At 37.5% G+C, this 21,092-nt stretch overlaps 1 protein-coding gene across 4 annotated transcripts in view; it reads left to right on the top strand.

Moving 5' to 3' along the window:
- Nucleotides 1–19,410, top strand: part of LOC131691972 (pikachurin) — a 788,885-nt gene extending 769,475 nt beyond the window's left edge. For all 4 annotated transcript variants that reach the window (XM_058978784.1, XM_058978785.1, XM_058978782.1 and 1 more), the window contains one exon: nt 16,735–19,410. In XM_058978784.1, coding sequence (XP_058834767.1) covers nt 16,735–16,889 — 155 coding nt within the window. In that variant the 3' untranslated portion in view covers nt 16,890–19,410. The remainder of the gene's footprint in view (nt 1–16,734) is intronic.
- The last annotated feature ends 1,682 nt before the right edge of the window (nt 19,411–21,092 follow it).

The raw sequence follows: 21,092 nt of genomic DNA, 5'->3' as shown, positions 1-21,092 counted from the left end.
AAGTCACCCCGATAATCAAAGTCACCCCGATGATCAAAGTCACCCCGGTTTACGGTACCTATAAAGGACCATTTATTAATTCTGCCACGCTATTGGGGGGAAGAGCTATGACAAATATATATAAATATATTTATTACCCCTTAATGCAAATAATTAAGCAGTCTTCATTTCGTTATATTCCGAATTTCACATATTTTGTCATTTGTTCTTTGATTTGATGGAATTGTAAGGGAACACGTATCCGCCGTTTGATGCCTATCGAGCAGACATTTCTTTAGACTGAGCAAAGTAATTTATTTGTTTGTTTAGTGTTTATTTGATCAACTAAAAAACGAATCCATTGAGCCTGTGCGCGTGGGGAATACGCATGGTCTTGTCTGAGTGAATGATGACTTTAGAATTATGTGTGAGGGTTGAGAATTGACAATTCGCAAGAACAATTACCAATTTGCGGCAATCATTTCAGCACGAGGAACAAATGTTTTAATTGCCATATTTAATGGTTTACTTTTAGTCCATTAAATAATCAGTCAATTATACTGTGCCAAGAATAAGTACGTATTATTTGGAGACGAGATGTGTTTGATTCGTGCATGATATTAAAATCGTTTAGGAACGCAGCATCGATATTTTTTCTGTTTTGCGTCTTCATTGTAATACAGTGAAGACTCGTTTTTATCAGCCCCTTGGTGAATTTTAGGCTGTTCAAACGGGGACATTGATAAAATCGGGACATATATTTTTCTTTCTTTTTAACAAACCGAAGCGCTTAAAATATTCTTCTTTGGTCCCTTGAAATAGCCTCATAGCCTTTCCTGATTATTTAGCTTATACTTCCCTTAAGGGGGTATGACAGTGCAAAATATTTTTTTTGCATATTTCGGAGCTCTAAGATAAGAAAAATATGCCCAAGAAAGGATTTACTCGAATTCAACTTGGTTCGTCTGCTAGAGCCCATCAAACTACCAACTATCAATTTTCATTTGAAGCTGATAAAATCGGGTCAAAAGCTGAAAATATGGTAGATAAAGACGGGGGCTAATAAAATCGGGTCTTCACTGTATCGCAACATTTACTCGAGGAGGTGGAAAATTTCAAGTTACGGGATCTTAATATGCTTATAATAATACCTATAAAGGACCATTTATTAATTCTGCCACGCTATTGGGGGGGGAAGAACTATGACAAGTAGTGAGATAAATGGGATGGAGAGCACGTCATGTGCTTTGACGCAATCAACTGTTTTACGCACGATTATACGATGTAGTGGAATAAGTTTCCGTCTTTTTTTCCGAAAGGTGTCACTAGGGTACTATTTTTGTCTTTAGCAGCTTGATGATACATGTATTTTGAAGGCGTGTTTGGATGATTTGAAACGCAGTTGCTGGCACTCATTCTCAATAGAATAGATATTTCAAATTTCTTGTCAAAAATGTAAACTTTCGTTCCAACAAAACATCATTTGCGGGAAGTTTTGCTGTATTATTTCCTTATGGATAAAAGTGCTGCTGAAACACATAGGTTGTTGGTAACCTATAAAGAATGCTTTCGGCGATTCAAAAGTGTCAATTTTGAAGATAAAAAACGCGAGGGAACCCCAAAGAAATTCTCAGATGTTGAGCTGAAAGAATTACTTAGTGAAGATCCATGCCAAACGCTCGAGGAACTGTCGAATACACTAAATGTTGATAAATCAACGGTTGGTAAACGCTTACACGCAGTGGGTATGGTACAAAAACTCGAAAATTGGGTGCCATATCAACTGAAGGAGAGAGATATTGAGAGACGTTTGGTTACCTGCGAGATGTTGCTTCAACGGTACCAAAGAAAGAGTTTCTTGCATCGAATTATTACTGGTTATGAAAAATGAATTTATTACGACAACCCTAAGCGACCGAGGTCATGGGCTATGCCAGGAGAACCCAGCCTCTCAGTGCCGAAACGAAATATCCACAGTTCGAAGATTATGTTGTGCATTTGGTGGAATAAAAAGGAGTTGTGTATTATAAAGTTCTTAAACCGTCCGAAACTATCACTGGAGATCGCTACCGACTGCAACTTATACGATTGAACCGAGCTATAAAAGGCCAGAATGAAACGATAGACACGAAAAATTAATTCTCTTACATAACAACGCCAGGCCCCATGTAGCAAAACCTGTCAAAAACTATTTAGAAGGAATTAAATGGGAAATCTTAGCGCACCCGCCGTACTCCCCAGACATCGCCCCTTCAAATTTTTACTTGTTTCGATCTATACAGTCTGCGCTTTCTGGAGAAAAGTTCACATCTTCTGAATGCATCTAAACGTGGCTAGAAAATTGGATCAAGTCGAAAATTCCAGATTTTTTCTACAAAGGAATCCACTTACTGCCAGAAAGATGGGCGAAAGTTGTCGCATCTAATGGGGAATACTTTGCATAACATTACTTTGTAAGCATATGTTCAAATAAATAACAAACTTAAAGAAAAAAAGGCGGAAACTTATTCCACTACCCATAGGAAATTCTATAGAACATGGACACTTTTGCATGCAGCGGCACTATTGTGCTCCTACAAAAAAGGAAAAACCGAAATCATTTGGTTCGTGTTAGACCAAGGGGATAATGAGCGTGATAATATGAGAGAAATTTAGTTTGTATTGGGCTATCTTTGCGTGACATAATTTATGGATTGTCCACAATACCACTTTTTGTGGTCCATTTTATATTGTCGACAACACTCCCGATAACCGGTTGTCCGGAGTTCAAGTTGTTTTCGATGAAACCACATTTCGATAAACGGTTACCCAGAGTTTAAACTCTTACACATCTAGAACATTAAGGTATCTTACAGTAAATAAACTATTCAAACTTTTTGTGCACGAAAATATATTCTCAGTCGCATCGCTAACAACCCACCCACTGCCCAATCCGTGGTACTTATGGGAATATCACTGAGTCGGGGCCTTCCGTTAAGTAACATCAACACTTCCTTTCTCGTATCCCAAGCTACGGTAAAGATGGTCGTGGCCCGCAATGGCGATTCTCATGCGAAATTCTCGCTTGGACTGGATCAATTGTTTTTCCCAAACAATGTTCCTCAAGTAGTCATCAGTCTGCAATCTACGAAGTATACCGTGCTTACGCAAAGCAACGCATCGCAACGCAACGCAACTGTGAACTAAAACATGCCCGATTGGTTTATATAACAAAATAGCGATAAATGGCAATCGTTGATAAGTTTCTGCTATTGACGAATTTCGCGCCAACTCGAACAAATGTTGGCAGCACCCACTCAGATTTTAATGAAACTTTCTGTACATGAAGACGTTGTCACAAAAAGCCACTTTGCATTTCCAAAAATGATCTAGCCTGTCTTTTGAAAAGTATCAAACTTTTTTTACCATTTTTTTTTTCAAATGGCTCAAGTCTAAAAATTACAAGTCCCACAAAAAATGTTGTAGGAGTGATTTTCACAAAATTAGTCAAATTTTCGAATAAAAATATCGAAAAAATTCTTCATTGACTGCTATACTGAAAAAAAATCGATTTTGAAAATTTAAAGTCGATTTACAAAAAAAACCATTTTTGATTTGGATGAAATTTTGTTCCAAGATAGGTAATTATGTTCCCTACCTACCGTCAAAAATCAAGTTGGGCACTTCCAAGGAAAAAAAGTTATTTGAAAAAAAAAAACTTTTCCTTGTCCAAACTGAATTTTTTTTCAGTGTATTTTTATCGAAAACTAAACCAATGAAAGTCATAATCATCTCAGGATCGGCTGCACTTTTTTGCACAACTTTTTGCACGGTTTTGCGAAATAACACGATATTTATGTATGATACGATGATCCCATGACAAAAAAAAACAGCCAGAGAAGTTTTCGAGAAACTATGCAATAAAACCCGCTTGTTTTGAGAAACTATACAAAATAATTTTTTCAATAGTATGAATTGAGAATGATTTCAATACCTTTCTGTAATTAAAGTAAAGAGCGTAATTTTTTTTTTCTCCAAAAGAATTGCTCTCTGTACTCCCTTGAAATGGTTGGCATGTTTCTTTTCGCTCGGGTACTGTCAGTTCAATCGAAGATGGCGTCGAAACAGCCAGCACTCCGCGAGCGTGTTGTACGGTTTTACGAAACGCATGGTCATCGTGGAAAAAAAAATTTCGATAGGCCACTTTCGAGACGAAAGCGTGCCCGTGAGTAGAGTTTGCCGGATCCTGGCATCCCTGAGCGTGGAGCGGAAGCCGAGAGTGACCGTCCGGCCAGGATAATGATGATGATGAAGAAGAAGAAGAAGAAGAAGAAGGAGAAGGAGAAGAAGAAGAATAAAAAGAAGAAAGCGTTGCAAAAGCTGTTCGACAACAAGGACGGAACGAGTTTGCGTGACGCCGGCCAAAATTATCACTGCTCCCATACCTTGATTTACCGAACCCTCAAGATGGAGGACATCATCTTTCGGAAGAAGACTCGGTCTCCCGAGTACACGGATGAGCAGATAGCGATCGTAAAATCGCAGTGCCGGTGGATGCAGAAGAACTACCACGGGACGTCATTCGTGCTGGACGATGAAAGTTGCTTTCCGCTTTAAAATACCCACATTCCAGAAAATTGCAGCTACTATTCCAGAAACAAGTCGGCCCCACGAAGCCATTCAAAAATCCGACGATCTCTGCACCGCTAGCCATTTTAGGCGTCAGGACGCCATTGTACATCGCGTTCCAAAGCGTGAGAACCAGGGTCGAGCTTTTAACCAATTTCTGTTCCCCTTTTGCATCATTGATACTAATTCCGTTCTGGAACTAATTTCTAAAAATATTACACAGTTTGCCAAGCATCTATAGTGGTTCATGTCCTGAACATGTCCAAAGCAGGCCCGTGCTCAGAAAATTGTTTTTTTACGTTCCTTATAAAAGAAAGATTCGTTCGGTGACGCGCGGACTATATAATTATGAAGTTATAAATAATAGTGCTAAACCGTTGTCAAGCTTATCTTGCGCATTTTCCGTCTCGTAGAGGTTTCAGCATTTTTTCGCTTCTTTTGTGTGTACATGTGTAACCGTTATTCGGCCAAAAACAGTAAAGCAGCAATGTTTTTTTTCTAGTAAGCCTGATAATGATTTGCTTCAAGACTAGATGGACGTCGAAATAAAATTGCCTCCCCGACTGTAATTGTGCCCACCCTCCGCCATAGAGCCACTTGTGATTCTATTGCAGATTTCTTGAGTTCTCATAGATACTTGGCTATGACATAAATATTGTAAATTCGCTCTGATAAGCTTCTGGTGGTGGTAAAGGGTTTGAAACAGGCACATGATATTGCTGACTACGGGCCTCTTAAGAAGGAGTATAGAGTATACGTACCATCTAATCGGGTCGAATGTGACGGGTTCGTCTCCGATTCGAGTTTGAATTGCACGGATCTGCTGACACATGAGTTTGTCTGTTTAAAAGAGCCCATGCTTCAGCCAGTGAAGATACTGGACTGCAAACGATAGCACTCAGCATCAGTCGCAGTTGACGGGAAAAGGAAATATGTCAACTCAGACTCTTATCGGGTGATCTTCGCCGGCTCTACTCTACCTAACTACCACGTCAGAATCCTGAGTGCAGATAAGGAACTCTCAACACTCCCTGGGACATCAAAAACCCTAAGTGTTCCCATATCCCAGTCAGAGAAAAAACCAGTGCTGGCCTTATAAAACACGACACGACAGGAATTGAATTTTTCTCTTGGCAAACTAGAATTAGAGGCAAAGACTTTGCATCGCTTCCATTCTCATTCCCCCTAGTACCTTAGATGGCCTTCGACGGCCTTGCGACATCGTGGAACCTCTGCCCAAACCGAGATTAGTTTTAGGTAATTTTAGTTTTCACAGCATGGCATGCGGTTGCCTTTATGATGATAATCGGTCTATTTTGCAACAACTGTTATATGACTATTTTGAACGCGAGTGAAATTACATTTTTCGCTAGCGCGTCCGAGTGCAATAGACTTGTCCCTCTACACGACAGCGCTGCGGTTTAATTGCATGTGACAGGTCCCCACGGCAGCGACTCCTGCCAATCATAATTACTATTGCTAACGGTTCAAGGCCACCGAATACAATGAATGTTTCGTATGACTTCACTCGAAATATTTTATCCACAAGAGCTTCCTCCGGAGGCGGAGTACAGGTCCCTGGCTGACTTGATTCTCGACACCACGATTAAAGGTCGGACTAAACGTGTGTACCAGACGCGAACTAGCGCGGAAGGTCTTCCAACCCGTGGTATGACAAAGAATGCTCAGACGTGTGCGTGGAGGACACCCCCGCGTACAAGATCTACCCGAATGGCGGGTACACTCGCATTTCAAACGTCGACAGTACGCGACGTTTAAAATGCGAATGAAAAGCTTGATGAAATTCAATAAAAATAGTTACTGGCACCGGTTCGTTGACAGATTATCGAGAGAAACATCGATGAGCACTCTTTGGGGCACAGTTTGCGGTATACGAAACCGAAACAGTACTATCGGATGTGTGGGATATTCAAACCGCTAAATATTCGATTTCATCAAGAAGCGAAACCCATTTTTTGATGGAGCAGTCTTCATTTGCTCTTTCGTCATATAACAATAAAGTCCCAGGGCTAGACAGACTTAAATTCAACTTGCTGCAAAATCAACCAGACTCTGCCAAGAGACGCTTGTTCAATTCATTTAATAAGTTTCGTGAGGGTAACATTGTCCCTCGTGACGCTAAGCAAGTGAAGATTATCGCCATCCAAAAACCAAGAAAACCAGCCTCCGACCACAACTCGTATCGGCCGATTGCAATAGTGTACTGTACTCAGAAATTGTTCGAAAAAACTACAAGGGGCAGCCCTATGGGGTTGCACGAGCTGTAGACGTAGGACTATACTACTTAATGTAAAATATTTACTTTCTTAGTAAATTTATGGTAATAATAAATAAAACATATTGCTTACGTATGGTTTAATCACAACCAATCAACATCGAATGTTACATATTGAACCAAACCTTCTTGGTTATCAGGTCATTTCATTTGTAGTAGGTGATCGAATCCGATTAAACTTATTTAAGCGGATCTGAAGAAAGAGGACAGAAAACTGTGACCGAACTAATATCTGGAGCTAAATCTTTATAGCATAAGATTAGCTTGTAAAAACGTTTCGATTGTGTGTGGTAAAAAACCCGGACCAGTGAAGAAAAATCAAAATTTAGACAATATAATCACATTTCATATAAAGACCAAGCATTCTAGTTATATTTTGCTATTATTGTAACTTTCCTAAAGTACGCATACAAATATAGCGAATGCAGTGGCCTTAATCATATATCGAAACTATTAAATTTTTTTTCCTTTTTTATTTCGACTATGTTAGTCACATTTTCTTTTTTACGTTTTAACGACATTCAATTAGCTAGAGATTACTGGGTAGGGGAAGTTATGAAACTTAGAGCCATAGTACTCAAGTGAGGGCAACAGGCACGTAGCCAGAGGGGGGGCTAAGGGGCTAAAGCCCCCCCCGAAATTTTTCAAAAATAAATTTAAGAAGCAACATGTTTTTCGGTAACTCGTAAAAAATTGTATCTCGTTTGGTTTCAACAAATTAACCCTTAAATGCGCAATGTTGTTTTAAAACAACATTGCAAAAACCATCTCAAAATTATCGTAGCAACGTATTAAAACCGTGAGACAATTTTCAGAAAATATGAAAAAAAATTGGCTTGCGCCTTTAAGGGTTAATGGGAGAATGGTCAGGAAGATTGCTATTTCGAACTACCGAAGACATCGGTCACGATATCTACTCAGTATGCCGAGTCTGATAACACACTTCCTTTCATATTGTGTGACTCGTCGGAAGAACAAAAGAAACTGTTACTTTAATTCTTGCTGGGGTGATCCGTCGGATGATTGAATCGCAGAAGCAAGAAGTGGTGCTCCAGCCAAACCTGGAGGCTATTTACTTCCGGAATTTTTGCATAAGACCGAATATTCATGCTGGGAACTATTTGCTGAAGGTGAAAATAGAGCTTATGCTTACGAACTTCGCCTTTAACGTGTTCTACCTTGTCAGGCATTCAGTACTTATGTTATTTAACAAATTAGCCCAGGCGAAACCAGTCAGTGTGCATTACAACATGTAACACGTGGTTGATTCTCATCTATATGGATGATGAGAAAATCAATGTTCGGCTACAAGATCTGATACCACTTACTTGAACCGCGGGCGAACGACCAAGAGGTTAAAGCCCCAATAAACAAACTTAGCTTACTTGAACCGTGGCCATTAAAAGATTCCTGTCACATTTGGAAAAAAATGGAATTTATTATAAAGGACACATCTAGGAATAAGACGGGCAGGGTCAGCTAGGATTTCGTCCTAGCTGACCCTGCACGTACAAAACGCAATGCTATAGTATCATTATACACGTTACATCTTTGCACATCCATAGTCTCCAATACTATTACCTGAAAAACAAACAATTGCCAAATTTGTGGCTGCTGTTCATATAATATTGACGGCAAAAACTGCGCCTAGTATATCAAAATTAACAGTTAGCATCATCATTGAGGAAGTCGACACTGGTGGCCCGTAAGGGGACAAAACAAAGATGAAATCAGATATTTGCGAACATGGACATGGCAGTTACCACGATAATAATACGGAAGTGTACGAGATGAAATGAACGACCACCAAGACGCGTTTGGTTATGAAAAATATTTCGCAGCCAGTAAACAGGTCAACAGCTAATGCATTGAGCCGACTCAAATAAACGAATTATATAATAAAAATTTAGAAGTTTCATAGAAAACTGAGTACAAAAACTGTCCCAAAATTAACATTTATCGCTAGTGATTGCATCTAACAAAACTCATGTTATGCTAGATATTGGCCTGAATAAAGAAAGTTAGTTAAATCATACGGAAATTGGATTTCTGTAATAGATTAGAGCACTCTACGCTTAATATAAACGTCAGGCATCTCACTCAAGCGCGCTAAACAAAAATAATTCAGTTAGCTGATGACTTAGTTGTAGCCGAGACGACAGTTTTTTTTTATTTTCGCATCATTTTAATGCAATAGTATTTCTATTGACACTCAATTTCATTTTATGTGGGGAATGCGAAAACACTGTTAGTCTGGAAAATCGAACAATAAGCAAGAAAAACGTGAAAAAGTAAACAAGCCAAAAAGTGGTAAACCGGCGGTTTTCCGGAGGTGTTCATCAACCCACGAATCGTATATTACTAATTTTGTTGATATACAGAAACGTACACAGTAGCGGTAGGACTACCTGACGTGATTTTACACTTACTTTCCTTCGGATGTCAATTGATCAATTGATGCTAAACCACATAATGTTGCAACCACCAGCAGCATTTCAGTCGCTTTCGATGGTTTCTAATTAATGCCTATGTAAGTTTGAAAACGACGTGTCGATAGATTGATCAGACATCAGTAGGTTATCACGGAGAGCGACTAAAACGTTGTAACTAGTTGAGTCTATAAGTCAATAAGGTGGGATTATTGTATCGATTTCATGTTTTCAGTATATGACAGTCTTTCGTTTTATTTTTGGTCTTTATGGAATAAGATGATAAGACATCATGCAGAAAAAAAGCAAAAAGGGATCAATAAATTGAAATCGAGGGGAAGTAAGTGCGATGTATTCCCTTTCATGTGTCGAAATGAAGAGATGCTGAAATTATTGAGCTTGTTCACATTTATAGTTTCTAGTTATGTTGTTGGTGTCAGCAATGAAGCATTTAGTAAAATTTTACGTAAATTAGATGATAGTAGTAATCAGTGTTAAGTGATTTTCATTCGATTTGTGGATAATTTTCTTGAATAGATTAAATTCCGGGCAGTTACCTTTAGTTGATTAAATCATTGAAATACATAAGTCATTGCACGTCAGATTTACAACCAAAATTTCAATTCCTTCCAAAATGTTTTCTTACATTCTTTAGCTAATAATAATTGACGCGTATTTTTTGTTTTGACTAAATATTATATTTTTTTTTCAAGTTATTAGCTTTTGAACTTTTGAAGTCAATAAAATTGAACATTTTTCAATCACTGATAACTCGGAAACGACTAGCTATATGAAAAAAATATTAAATAAAAAAAGTTACGTTTTCAAATAAGCTTAACAAAAAAAATCACATCACATCACCAAAGATCCTCCTCCATCCTCCATTTTTTGTTATATAACTTATGAAATTTGCAATTACTTGAAACAAATTGAATTTTTTTAAAGTTGGACCATATTTTTTATTTATTATTTTCTTTAAGTATTAAAAATCATGTTAAAAAGATTGTGTAAAAATTTGGCAGTGAAATTCTTTGCGAGATATTACAATTGTAAACATAAAACAAGGCAATTTTACACTAAACGCCCAGTGATAGGTCTGTTACAACTGAAATATCTCGAGAAACACTTCGAGTTCCATTCTGAAATTTTCACATAATCTTCTTAATATAGTTATGTAATCAAAATAAATTTGTTTTTGGGGGACTTTTAAAAAATATTTGCTTTTAACATTTGAATACCCCCAAAAAAGTCTTAAATTTGCAGAATGCGAGTCTTTCCACGATTTACAACTATAATTTTAGTTCCCTCAAATGTTTTTTGCATTTTTAGCTGAAAATTATAGACACGATTTTTTTAGTTTGGCTGAATTTGATATTTTTTTCAAGTTATGAGTTTTTTAACTCTATAAAATACTAGCTAGTACCCATCGCGCGTTTTGTTCCGAAGCACCATCTTGTAGGCAGATAATCCCCAACCAATAGCACAAAAAAACACGCTCCATAACAAATTCCAACTATGTATAAATTTATACGGCAATTGGTTAAGCCGTTTGGGAGTCCATAAATCATATGCATGCAACTATCGACTTTTAATAATATTTTTAAAAGTTTTATAAATTTAATAAAATTGGACATTAAATTAAGACATTAAGCATTAAATAATAAAAGCTGCGTTTTCGGATGATCTCGCCGGATTTTTTTTGTAATATTTGTTTTTGTTATATAATTGATGAATTATGCAAATATTAGTAACAAATAATTTTTTTCAGGATAGAACCAAAAAAATATTTTTAGCATTTTCAAATAATTTATAATTATATCGAGAAGATTGTGTACAAATTTCAGAAGGAATTCGAAGTATTTTACGAGATATTTCATTTACAATAGACCTATCACTAGGCGTTTGGTGTAAAATTGCTTTGTTTTAAGTTTATAATTGTAATATCTCGCAAAGTATTTTGATATGCACTCCCAAAGTTTTGCACAACTATTTTAACATGATACTTAATAATAAGTAAAAAAATTGGCACAACTTTAAAAAAAATCAATTTGTTTCAAACAATTGCAAATTTCATAAGTTATATAACAAAAAGAAATTGCAATTTTTTTCAGTAAGCTCGTTAGAGAACACAACTTTTTTATTTAATATTTTTTTCCATATATCCAATCGTTTCCGAGTGATTGAAAAATGATCAATGTTATAAACTTCAAAAGTTTAAAAACTAATAACTTGAAAATAAATCATATTCAGCCAAAATAAAAAAAATACGTGTCAATTATTTATAGCTAATGAATGCAAGAAAAAAAATTGGAAGGAATTAATATTTTGGTTGTAAATCTGACGTGGAATGATCCATATATTTTGATCCTATTGATCAAAATCCTCCTTCCTAACTGGGGTTTTGACTAGGGGCAGATCACTCTAGAAATGTATAACAAACTTGCATCAAAAAATTCATTTAATTTCCATTTTTGCATCAACTTTGCACTTCCTCGCAGAAAAGTTTGTTTAACAAACGTCCTACGTTGATTCACTTTGTTCGACGTTTTGTTGAATGTAGGGCTAGTTTGTGTAGGGCTTTGACGTCTTACACGCAACGCAAAATACATTATGAATTTCTATTTTGATGGAAAGAAATGCATTTAATTTAGGCGATTTTTAAAAATGCATCACAAGTGATCTGCCCCTAGGGTTCTGATCTGCTAGGCCAAGGCCAGTCTCAAAAATAGTTTCATTTAAATAGAATATGCCAAAAAATTATGTTGGCATGATGCATTAGAACTGGTAATAGTTACAGGACGCCAGATCAAGAAAATTGAAGTTGAACCATCTACAATTCGCTTGCTAAATCAGAAGATTTTGTGCAAATTTCGACATTCTCTTCGATCGAACATTTTATGGATATATTTCTACTCATTTCGATTTAGCGTCTTCTACAACTTTTAAACGTGCAGCTTAAAACACCTTGCGTTTTCCAGCACCGTCAAGGATTGTCATATTCGGTTAGCGCATAAATACTGAGAACTCTAGAATATCCATTGTTGCAACGAGAGTAAATTGTAACTTGTTAATAAATGATAAATATCATATTAAACATCAATAATTCGTTGTAAGAACATGGATTGTCTTAGATTTGGCATTGTTTTCAATAAGAACTTTTCAAAATTTCATTTAGCTTCTAGTGACAATATCAAGTCATTAGAACTAAAAGCTTTATGCAGGGGGCGGGTAAAGCGTAGTTGGTAAATCGATTGCCTTGTACGCAGCTCATCAGGGTTCGTTTATCAACCCCGCACATATAGGGTTAGAAATTTTTCTAAAGAAATTTTCTAACACGAAAAAAGGCGAATAACCATAAGGTTAAAACCTCTATAATCGAAATAAAAAAAGCTTTATGCAATAATTTTTTAAGCCCCTCCCGAAATAAACTCCTGGCTACGGGCCTGGAGGGCAAGGATGTGAAGTAAACAGATCGGAAAACTAGAAGTGGCAGGGTCATTAGAACAGGCTTAATATCGTGCGGGCTTAATTTTTGCCTTCTGATAATGAGGGTCGAGCTTAGGTAGAATAACTACGAATCACCCGAGTTCACTATCATGGTGATTCGTAGTTATTCTGCCTAAGCTCGACCCTCATTATCAGAAGGCAAAAATTAAGCCCGCACGATATTAAGGCTCAAGTTACCTCAAGGCTTGGTAGTGTGCGTAAGAAAAATTGTGCTCAGCTTTGCCACCAGATTATCCATTTAAATCTTTTCAAAACTCTAAAAGAAGAATATCAGTCGATTTATTAGATCATCACGATTCAATTCATGCAAAACACCTACCGGAAAAGCCATCGGCTTAGCTGAATGGTGCTTTTGAAAATGTGGCTGTGGTTTTTTCATTGCGCTGTTGTGTTGCATGCCCCAGCACGGTGTGGTAGTGTGACAAAAAATCACAGCCACTTTTTCAAAAGCACCATTTAGCGAAACCGATAGTTTTTCCAGCAGCTATTTTGTATGATTTGAATCGTTGTGATCTGATAAATCGGCTGATATTCTTCTTTTAGAGTTTTGAAAAGGTTTAAATGTATAATCCGGTGGCAAAGCTGAACACAATTTTTCCTACCCATACTACCCAGCGTTCAAAACTAATACATGCTCAAAAAAGGTAACTTGAACCTTAAGCCTGTTCTAATGACCCTGCCACTTCTAGTTTTCCAATCTGTTTACTTCACATCCTTGCCCTCACTTGAGTACTATGGCTCTAAGTTTCATAACTTTCCCTACCCAGTAATCTCTAGCTAATTGAATGTCGTTAAAACGTAAAAAAGAAACTATTAAATATACAAGAATCGAAAACATTTTTATATATGCACAAGATGCGTTTTTGCAACGGTTTTTCAAGTGGCAGTGTATTCATTCATAAATAGGCTTTGTAGTATGTACCTATTAGTAGAATCAATATACTATAGGCTGAGTGGAAATGAATCACGTGATGGGGAAATGAATCAATGAATTGATCGAACGTAAATAATAAACTTTCGTTGTGCAATTTAGTAATAAATTAGATCTACCTACCTACACATTCGACTCAAACAAACCCAATAACGCACAAAGCAAAATGAATGAACGCTGATGATGATGGGTATAGCGAAAGAGACATCTAATACCACGACACTATGTTAACCGTGTTTGCAAATGGAGCTCGCATGTACAAACTATTTTGTGTACGAATAAATATACATAAAAGTGTGCTGGAAACGAGCACAACACAAAAGATAGCATAGTGTACCTCCACAGCCAGTGTAACGAACTTCTAACTCAGCTACACTGGCTGTGAAAACACACAAAGTAGTAATCTGCTTCGCCTGCTGTTCATCAGGCAACTGAGCTGCTCTGGCGAAAACCGTCCGTTTAAATAGTCGATGATGACGTCATTCATAGAAGCGTAGCGCGCTAGGTACACAAATTTGTCGTGCTTGACTAGGGAAGCGCTATCTTCTGTGTGTAAATGCGAGATATTTTGACTATGTTGTTCATTATTTAAATTTTTAATGCCATGATATCAAAAATCTTTGGGTTTATCTATTGGAATCTATTCTTAGAAGTATTTCGGGGCGATATGTGCAAAAGATTTGAGAATTTATCGTGAGGTGGTTGAATTATATGCGTTTAAAATTGGACCACTTTTCGTTACATACCATTTTTGTAGAATTTGCAACGTGCACCCCTATATCGATAACAAAGACGTAGTCCTACGTCAAAATTATCTTGTTTCGCCTAGAAATTGGATCGAAGTAAATGGCTAACTGTCAGATACACAATTTGGCTTTCGCAAAGGCAAAGGGACGATAGTCTTGTGTTGCTCTCAACAGAAAGTCAAATTATCTATGCTAGCAAAGAGCAGATGGCATCAGTTTTCTTGGATCGGGCTTAAGGGGATTTTCAGTTTCTATCAAAACTCTTTCTGAGAAGAAGCTGCACCAGTCTGTAAAGAACTTTTTGTTAAACTTGCTGCATTTTTCGCATGGCGATTTATAGACATCACGAATTAGCTACATGGGTCTTCCCGAGGGCTCATGTCTTAGCCCCCTTCTCTACAACTTTTATCTTAATGACATTTACGATTGTCTTGTCAATTTCTATACGCTAAGGCAGCTTGCAGATGACGGTGTAGTTCCAATTACGGATCGCAAAGCTATCGACTTGCAAGAACCTTTGTTGGACAATTTGTCTGCTTGGGCCTTCCACCTGGGTATGGAATTCTTCACAGAGAAAACTGAGCTAGTCGTATTTTCAAGGAGTCGTTAGCCGCCGCAAGTATACCTTTAATTAATGGGTCAAACTATTGCTTCCAATATCTTGGGGTCTGGTTCGACTCTAAAGGTACCTGGTGATGTCACATTAGGTATCTAAAACAGAAGTGCCAACAAAGGATCAACTTTCTCCGTACAATAACCGGAACATGGTAGGGGTGCCCACCCAGGAGACCTCGTCAGGCTTTACCAAACAACGTTATTGTAAGTGATGGAATACGGAAGTATCTGTTTCCGCTCTGCTGCGAACATACATTTCATCAAACTGAAGCGAATCCAATATTTCTGTTGGCGTATTGCTTCGGGTTGCAGGCACTCGACTCATACGATGAGTCTAGAAGTGCTGACGGGCGTCCTTCCGCTGAAAAATCGGTTTTGGGACCTCTCATATCAATTGCTCATCCGATGCGATAACTTTGGGATTATTGATACTTTGCACACCGATCATTACTTTATTGTCGCGGATAACCTCAACTCAATAGAAGCTTTCCGTTCAATGAAACCTAGAAAGCACATTCCATATTTTCTGGGGCACATCTGGGAGCGCCTGCGTTCTTTATCTGTAAGATCGTACAAGATTTCCTTAGTTTGGGTTCCTTCGCATTGCTGCATCCCAGGTAATTAAGAAGCAGACACTTGGTCAGATCTACGAAAGACCAATCTGGTTCAATGATTTTTTCAATATCTCTCGTCAGAGGACGCTAGACAGTTGGCAGACATCTTGGAGTAATGGAAAGTAAGGACGGTGGTTGCATTCTATTATCCCGAAGGTATCAATGAATCCTTGGTTCAGAGGAATAGATGTGGGTAGGGATTTCATTCGTGCGATGTCTCGGCTCATGTCCAATCATTACACATGAGATTCTTATCTCCGACATATAGAGCTCGCAAATAGCGGTATCTGGGCTTGTGATAACTGTTATCACGATATCGAACATATTGTCTGGGCATGCGCCGATTACTATCCTGCTTGATCTCAACTATTGGATCCCCTTCGGGCCCGAGGAAGATCACGTAATGTCCCGGTTAGAGATGTACTGGCAAGCCACGATCTCCTCTATATGTCCCACGTATACTGCCGCTGTACGCATAACTGTCCCATGTGGTGTGGGATTCCCTATACACATGGAACAACAACGCGTAGAGCGGCAACATACAACTGTCTAAAAACCATCAATATCGGATTTATCTGCCCCTTTTATATTGGTTATCATTCCTAGAAGTACCCTCTTCCGCCTGTACCGTACACCATCGATGGTTTGGATCGACTCCTAGTTGATATGAAACATCTCTGTCGACTGATTCAACAAACCCGGAACCTATAGCACAAACATCACATAGTGTGGCTTTTTAAATATTGTTACTATGTTTATGCTTTTTAAATATTGTGGAATGAAGGGTAAAATGCCTCCTAAGGTTCTAAATACAACACGTTTGAACGGAATTTAATTTTTATCCCCTGTAACCGAAACACATCACCCTACAATACTGAAATAGCCCCGATCGTGACCGAACAGCACAAGCTATCTAACTTTTTACATATTTGCAATCGATAGTAATTTTAATATTATATTTCCTTTACCTATTTCCCCGTCGCTTTTCAATTTTCCCTCCCCGGCCCAGGTGGACTGCCGGCGACTGCATTCTACACCCGGCAACGATACACGTCCGGTATCGTTGGTTGCATTTCGGAGCTGATACTGGCCGGTGAGCTGAGGCTAAACTTCGACTCGACGATACTGGGCACGGCACACAACGTGGAACCGGGTGCCCCTTGAAGGTAGACTTAGGTGGCGGCGGTAGTGGACACGCCGATGGCGGTGGATGCCACAGCAACGGGACCTGGCCCTCGGAACTGGCTGACCAACGGTAGTGGTAGCAGTAGTAGCAACAGGAATAGCAACAACAGTAACAGCAGCAGCAGCAGCAGTAGAAGTAACATCAATTGAACGTCCATCAGAGTAACTATCGCTTGTGTGGAGTGAGTGAGTCAGTGAGTGAGTGAGTGGTAGCATGGTAATAGATTGATGACGAAGAGTTGAACAAATGGGGGTGAATGTGAAGCAGATTAACTACACACCGACTTAGACTAAATAAATTTTTATATTTAAGGATTAAACTTTAGGATAATGAGCTAGTGTAAGGTTTAGGTACTGAAACTGTAATATTTAATGTTTATAGCGATAGATTTACACACACTATCTGCTGGTGGAGTAGTAGAAATTGATTGTCTAGTAGCCGTGTAATGAGAAATAAGTTTTTGACCGATGGTAGCTGGAGCAGTTTATCGCTGAGTTGTGAATGTGAACAAATACTGAAAAATATGCACACTCAGGGTACTCTAGCTTCAGTTTCATCAGTCACAAACTGATATCAAGTTCTGTTGAGAAAAAAACCCACTCGTGAATGAATCAGAATGAGTTTATCAGAATTTGTCGAAAAACTGCTGAAAAAACCCTTACACATCAAGTATATATAAGTCAATTCTTTTCTCTGCCTTTCGAACAAATCTTGTCTGAGTTGGATTCCCGATTTGTTTCAAGAAAAAAAACTAGAAAATAAAGAAAACAAAAGCGAAATAACAAGAAACAAGAACAATAATGACATCATATCAATTGAAACTATAAAAATAATTGAGAAACAAACGAAGATCTCTGTTTTAAACAATACAAATACAAACAAAACAACAATGCGCATTATATACATACATGCATATATACAAACACACTCTCACGTACACACCTACCTAAATGTTGCTTATGCTTCTTGTTTGAACAGAATCTATTCTAACCCTAAACTATAACTTCTAGTTGATGAGCAAACAAGTGCATATTGACAGTTTGAGTTGAAATTGTTTCATTTTATCTATTCCCAGTCGAAAGAATCAAACTAACGAAAAATAAAAAAATAACAATTTTGTATGCAACAATACAGGGAAAGAACTGAAAACACGACGCAACCGGAACGTTTAAAATTCGCACCTAATTTAAAAGAAATGGAGAGTATATTTCTGTTTGGTTTGCCCTGTTGTAAGCTATTTTACGAGATGTTTCCCGACGATCGGCGGAGCGTCCATCGTAAAATAGCTTATTGCCATACAATTCAAGTGCTTTACAAACATAATATAACTTTTGAAGAAACTATTGTAGACGAAGCAGAAGTGAAATGTCACACCTGCACACAGCAAACAGCAGCATACGAAACACTAAATGTCAATGTGAGATGCAAACAAACACACGAATATCGTTTAAGAGTGTGTGTGTGTGTGTACTAGCAAAATGACACACACAGCGGGCAGAATACAAAGCAGCAGCGCAGCACCTATAGAGAAATGCAGTCAGCGGTAGCAAATATTTTTGTTTGTATTTTAAAATAGCCCCTTCGGAAACACACGCAGTTGTTATAAAAACCAAAAGAAATAAAATCGTCGTCAGGTATTTACAGTGGTAGCAACGATTTTTTAAACACGATTATTTAATTTTTTGGTAGCAAAATTTTCGGATCATACAACCGGTGTAGAAAAAAAAGCGTGCAAAAGCCCATAGAAACGTATAAAACCGTAGTTGATTTGTACAGTGGAGCATTATTTTTCTGTGAAACATTTACCAGCTAATAGAGAACAGTAAAAACAAATCGTATAAAATGTATACTGTAAAAAGCAAAGAATAGATTTTACCAATAAATAGATAAAAAAAAACGCGAAAAGTATCACCTATATATTGAATGTAATCTGTGACGAACTGAGACAGCAAGTATTTGCGAATCGTTTTTCCGTTTTCCCAAAGATGAACCACAGTTTTGTGAAACGTATTCCAAGAAATACACGACAAAGTAGCTTTTTATTCCCAACAACAGTCAGCAGTGTCCTTTGTAAATATAGCTCGCGCAGCTAGTGCAAGAAATCCGCTTATAACTGTTCAACAAAAAAAAACAATGTGATGTGCAACAATCGTGCTCTAGAGTCTCTATACATTGTAGCTACACGTTCAGTTGTAGATGGTTCGTTTGGTATTAGACTTCGTTTCTTCGTGTTTGTTCGATCAGTGAAACAAATTGGAAGCTTCGGGATATCAAGAAAAAAAAGACACCGCGTGAAGATTGATATTTCGTCAAAGTTCTGAATAAACAAAACAATATGACACCACCCGGTTGAGACAACTGTTTGTGTTAGCAACTTTCTGATGCTAGTTATTCCAGACTCAGTTTAGCGTTTCTGCCCTATATGTTGATTACCCGAATACCGGTGAAATTGTATATTGTAATGAGATTCAAATAAACTGAAATGGTATTGGGTTTTGAGATTGTCATTTTTTATTTTAACCGAAATCATTCATCATTTGCCGAGAAGTTTGTTAACATCTACCATGTACATATTTCTATGTCACAAATTTTGAAATCTGGCAGATAACAACCAAGCGGAAGCTTCATTTCACTCTATCATGCAAGCGCACGATGCCTTGAATTTTGCACTCTAGTTGTGAAATCTGTCCACTTGAAATATTTCCAACATTGTGTGCAAGATTGTAGACCATCGGAATATTTCGCTCCATGCGTAGAGCAAAACTTGCACAGTATAGATTGCAGCAACGGTTTCTTACACGGTAAAAAATCATCACGATAATGTGAAGTGATTTGCTGTTGAATTCGCACTACTTGCTAAACATTGCAATGTGAAGTGCAAGTCTATTGAAAGAAATCATAAAATACCACTATGCAATCAACAAAAAATCACTTAAATTGCGATTGATTTGTTCATGACTACTAATGCGCGGTGCATTGAGCTCTGATTGTTTTCCATTTAAATATTAATGGATAATCACACGCAATTTAAATGAAGTGTAATGGAATCAACAGAAAATCACTTCAATGACGATTGATTTGCGCATTACCCCCAATGTGCAATGCATTAATTTTGAATGTTTTCGATGCGTATGTTATCGAATTGTAACATTTAATTCAAATAATTTAGAATGGAAATCGTTTGTTGCAGCATCATAAAGGGGTTATAATATTATTTTTTTATTTTGTATTTTTATTACTGTATTTTTATCTGTACAGAAAATTTCCTTGACAATACTATCTTTACATACAAAATATCGCTATCTTTAGCGAGAAATTTGTGTTATTTTCTATAGAAATACTTATCATTTATCATATCATTACTGGAGGACTATTGAAATCTGATGCTACTATTATTCTGTATAGCTGAGTGCTACGAATTACCTCATATGCTGAAAGTGACAATTAAAATCACTGCATTCCACAGTTTCGTCCGTCGATGACAATCGTCTCCTGATGAGGATTAGACCGTGGAACTTCTGACGATTCTGGCGTAGTGATTCCTGGCGACTCGTTATCACCGATAATCGTATGAATTTTCTCGGTACATGTCTTGCTGGTTGTTGATAATTATGAGCTGTTCTTCGGTATCCGCCACCGTCGCAACACCCAGTTGAATCAGCAAATTCACTACAGCAGCTGTGTCCGCCCGGTCAATTCCGTGACCTGGAAAAGGTAATGCCGCGTCGGTTAGTTTTATCAAGCGGATTAACCCATTATATCCTAGCGTATGAAATTTCATACGCAGAACTATCCATCGTTTTACGCGTATTTACTACAGAATTTTGGCATCTAACTGCTTTATTATTGCACTAATGGGATCATTGCACCTCATATTTCATTGTGAAACAAGACAACTGCCATTTTTTATAATTTTGTTTACATTTTTGAACCATGTATAGTTGGGGCAAATGGCGGCTGAAAAGTAAGCAATACATTTAATTGAATTTTATTGTTGGAATTCGTGCTAATAATTCCATTATGTGACAAAACGTTCCCACTGGTGTAAAAGAAGTGTTGTCTATCAGAAAATCCGAAGAAATATGTCAAACAACTTAAAATTTGTTGTTTTTATTTAATGGTACGAATTTTTTTGCATGAGATATTTTCATTCTCAAAACCATTTTAAGCGGTGATTTTAT

This window comes from Topomyia yanbarensis, chromosome 3, assembly GCF_030247195.1.
Source record: "Topomyia yanbarensis strain Yona2022 chromosome 3, ASM3024719v1, whole genome shotgun sequence".
In the NCBI taxonomy this organism is placed as follows: Eukaryota; Metazoa; Arthropoda; class Insecta; order Diptera; family Culicidae; genus Topomyia; species Topomyia yanbarensis.
The sequence above is the reverse complement of the archived record's forward strand: the minus strand, read 5'-3'. Positions and strand labels throughout refer to the sequence as shown.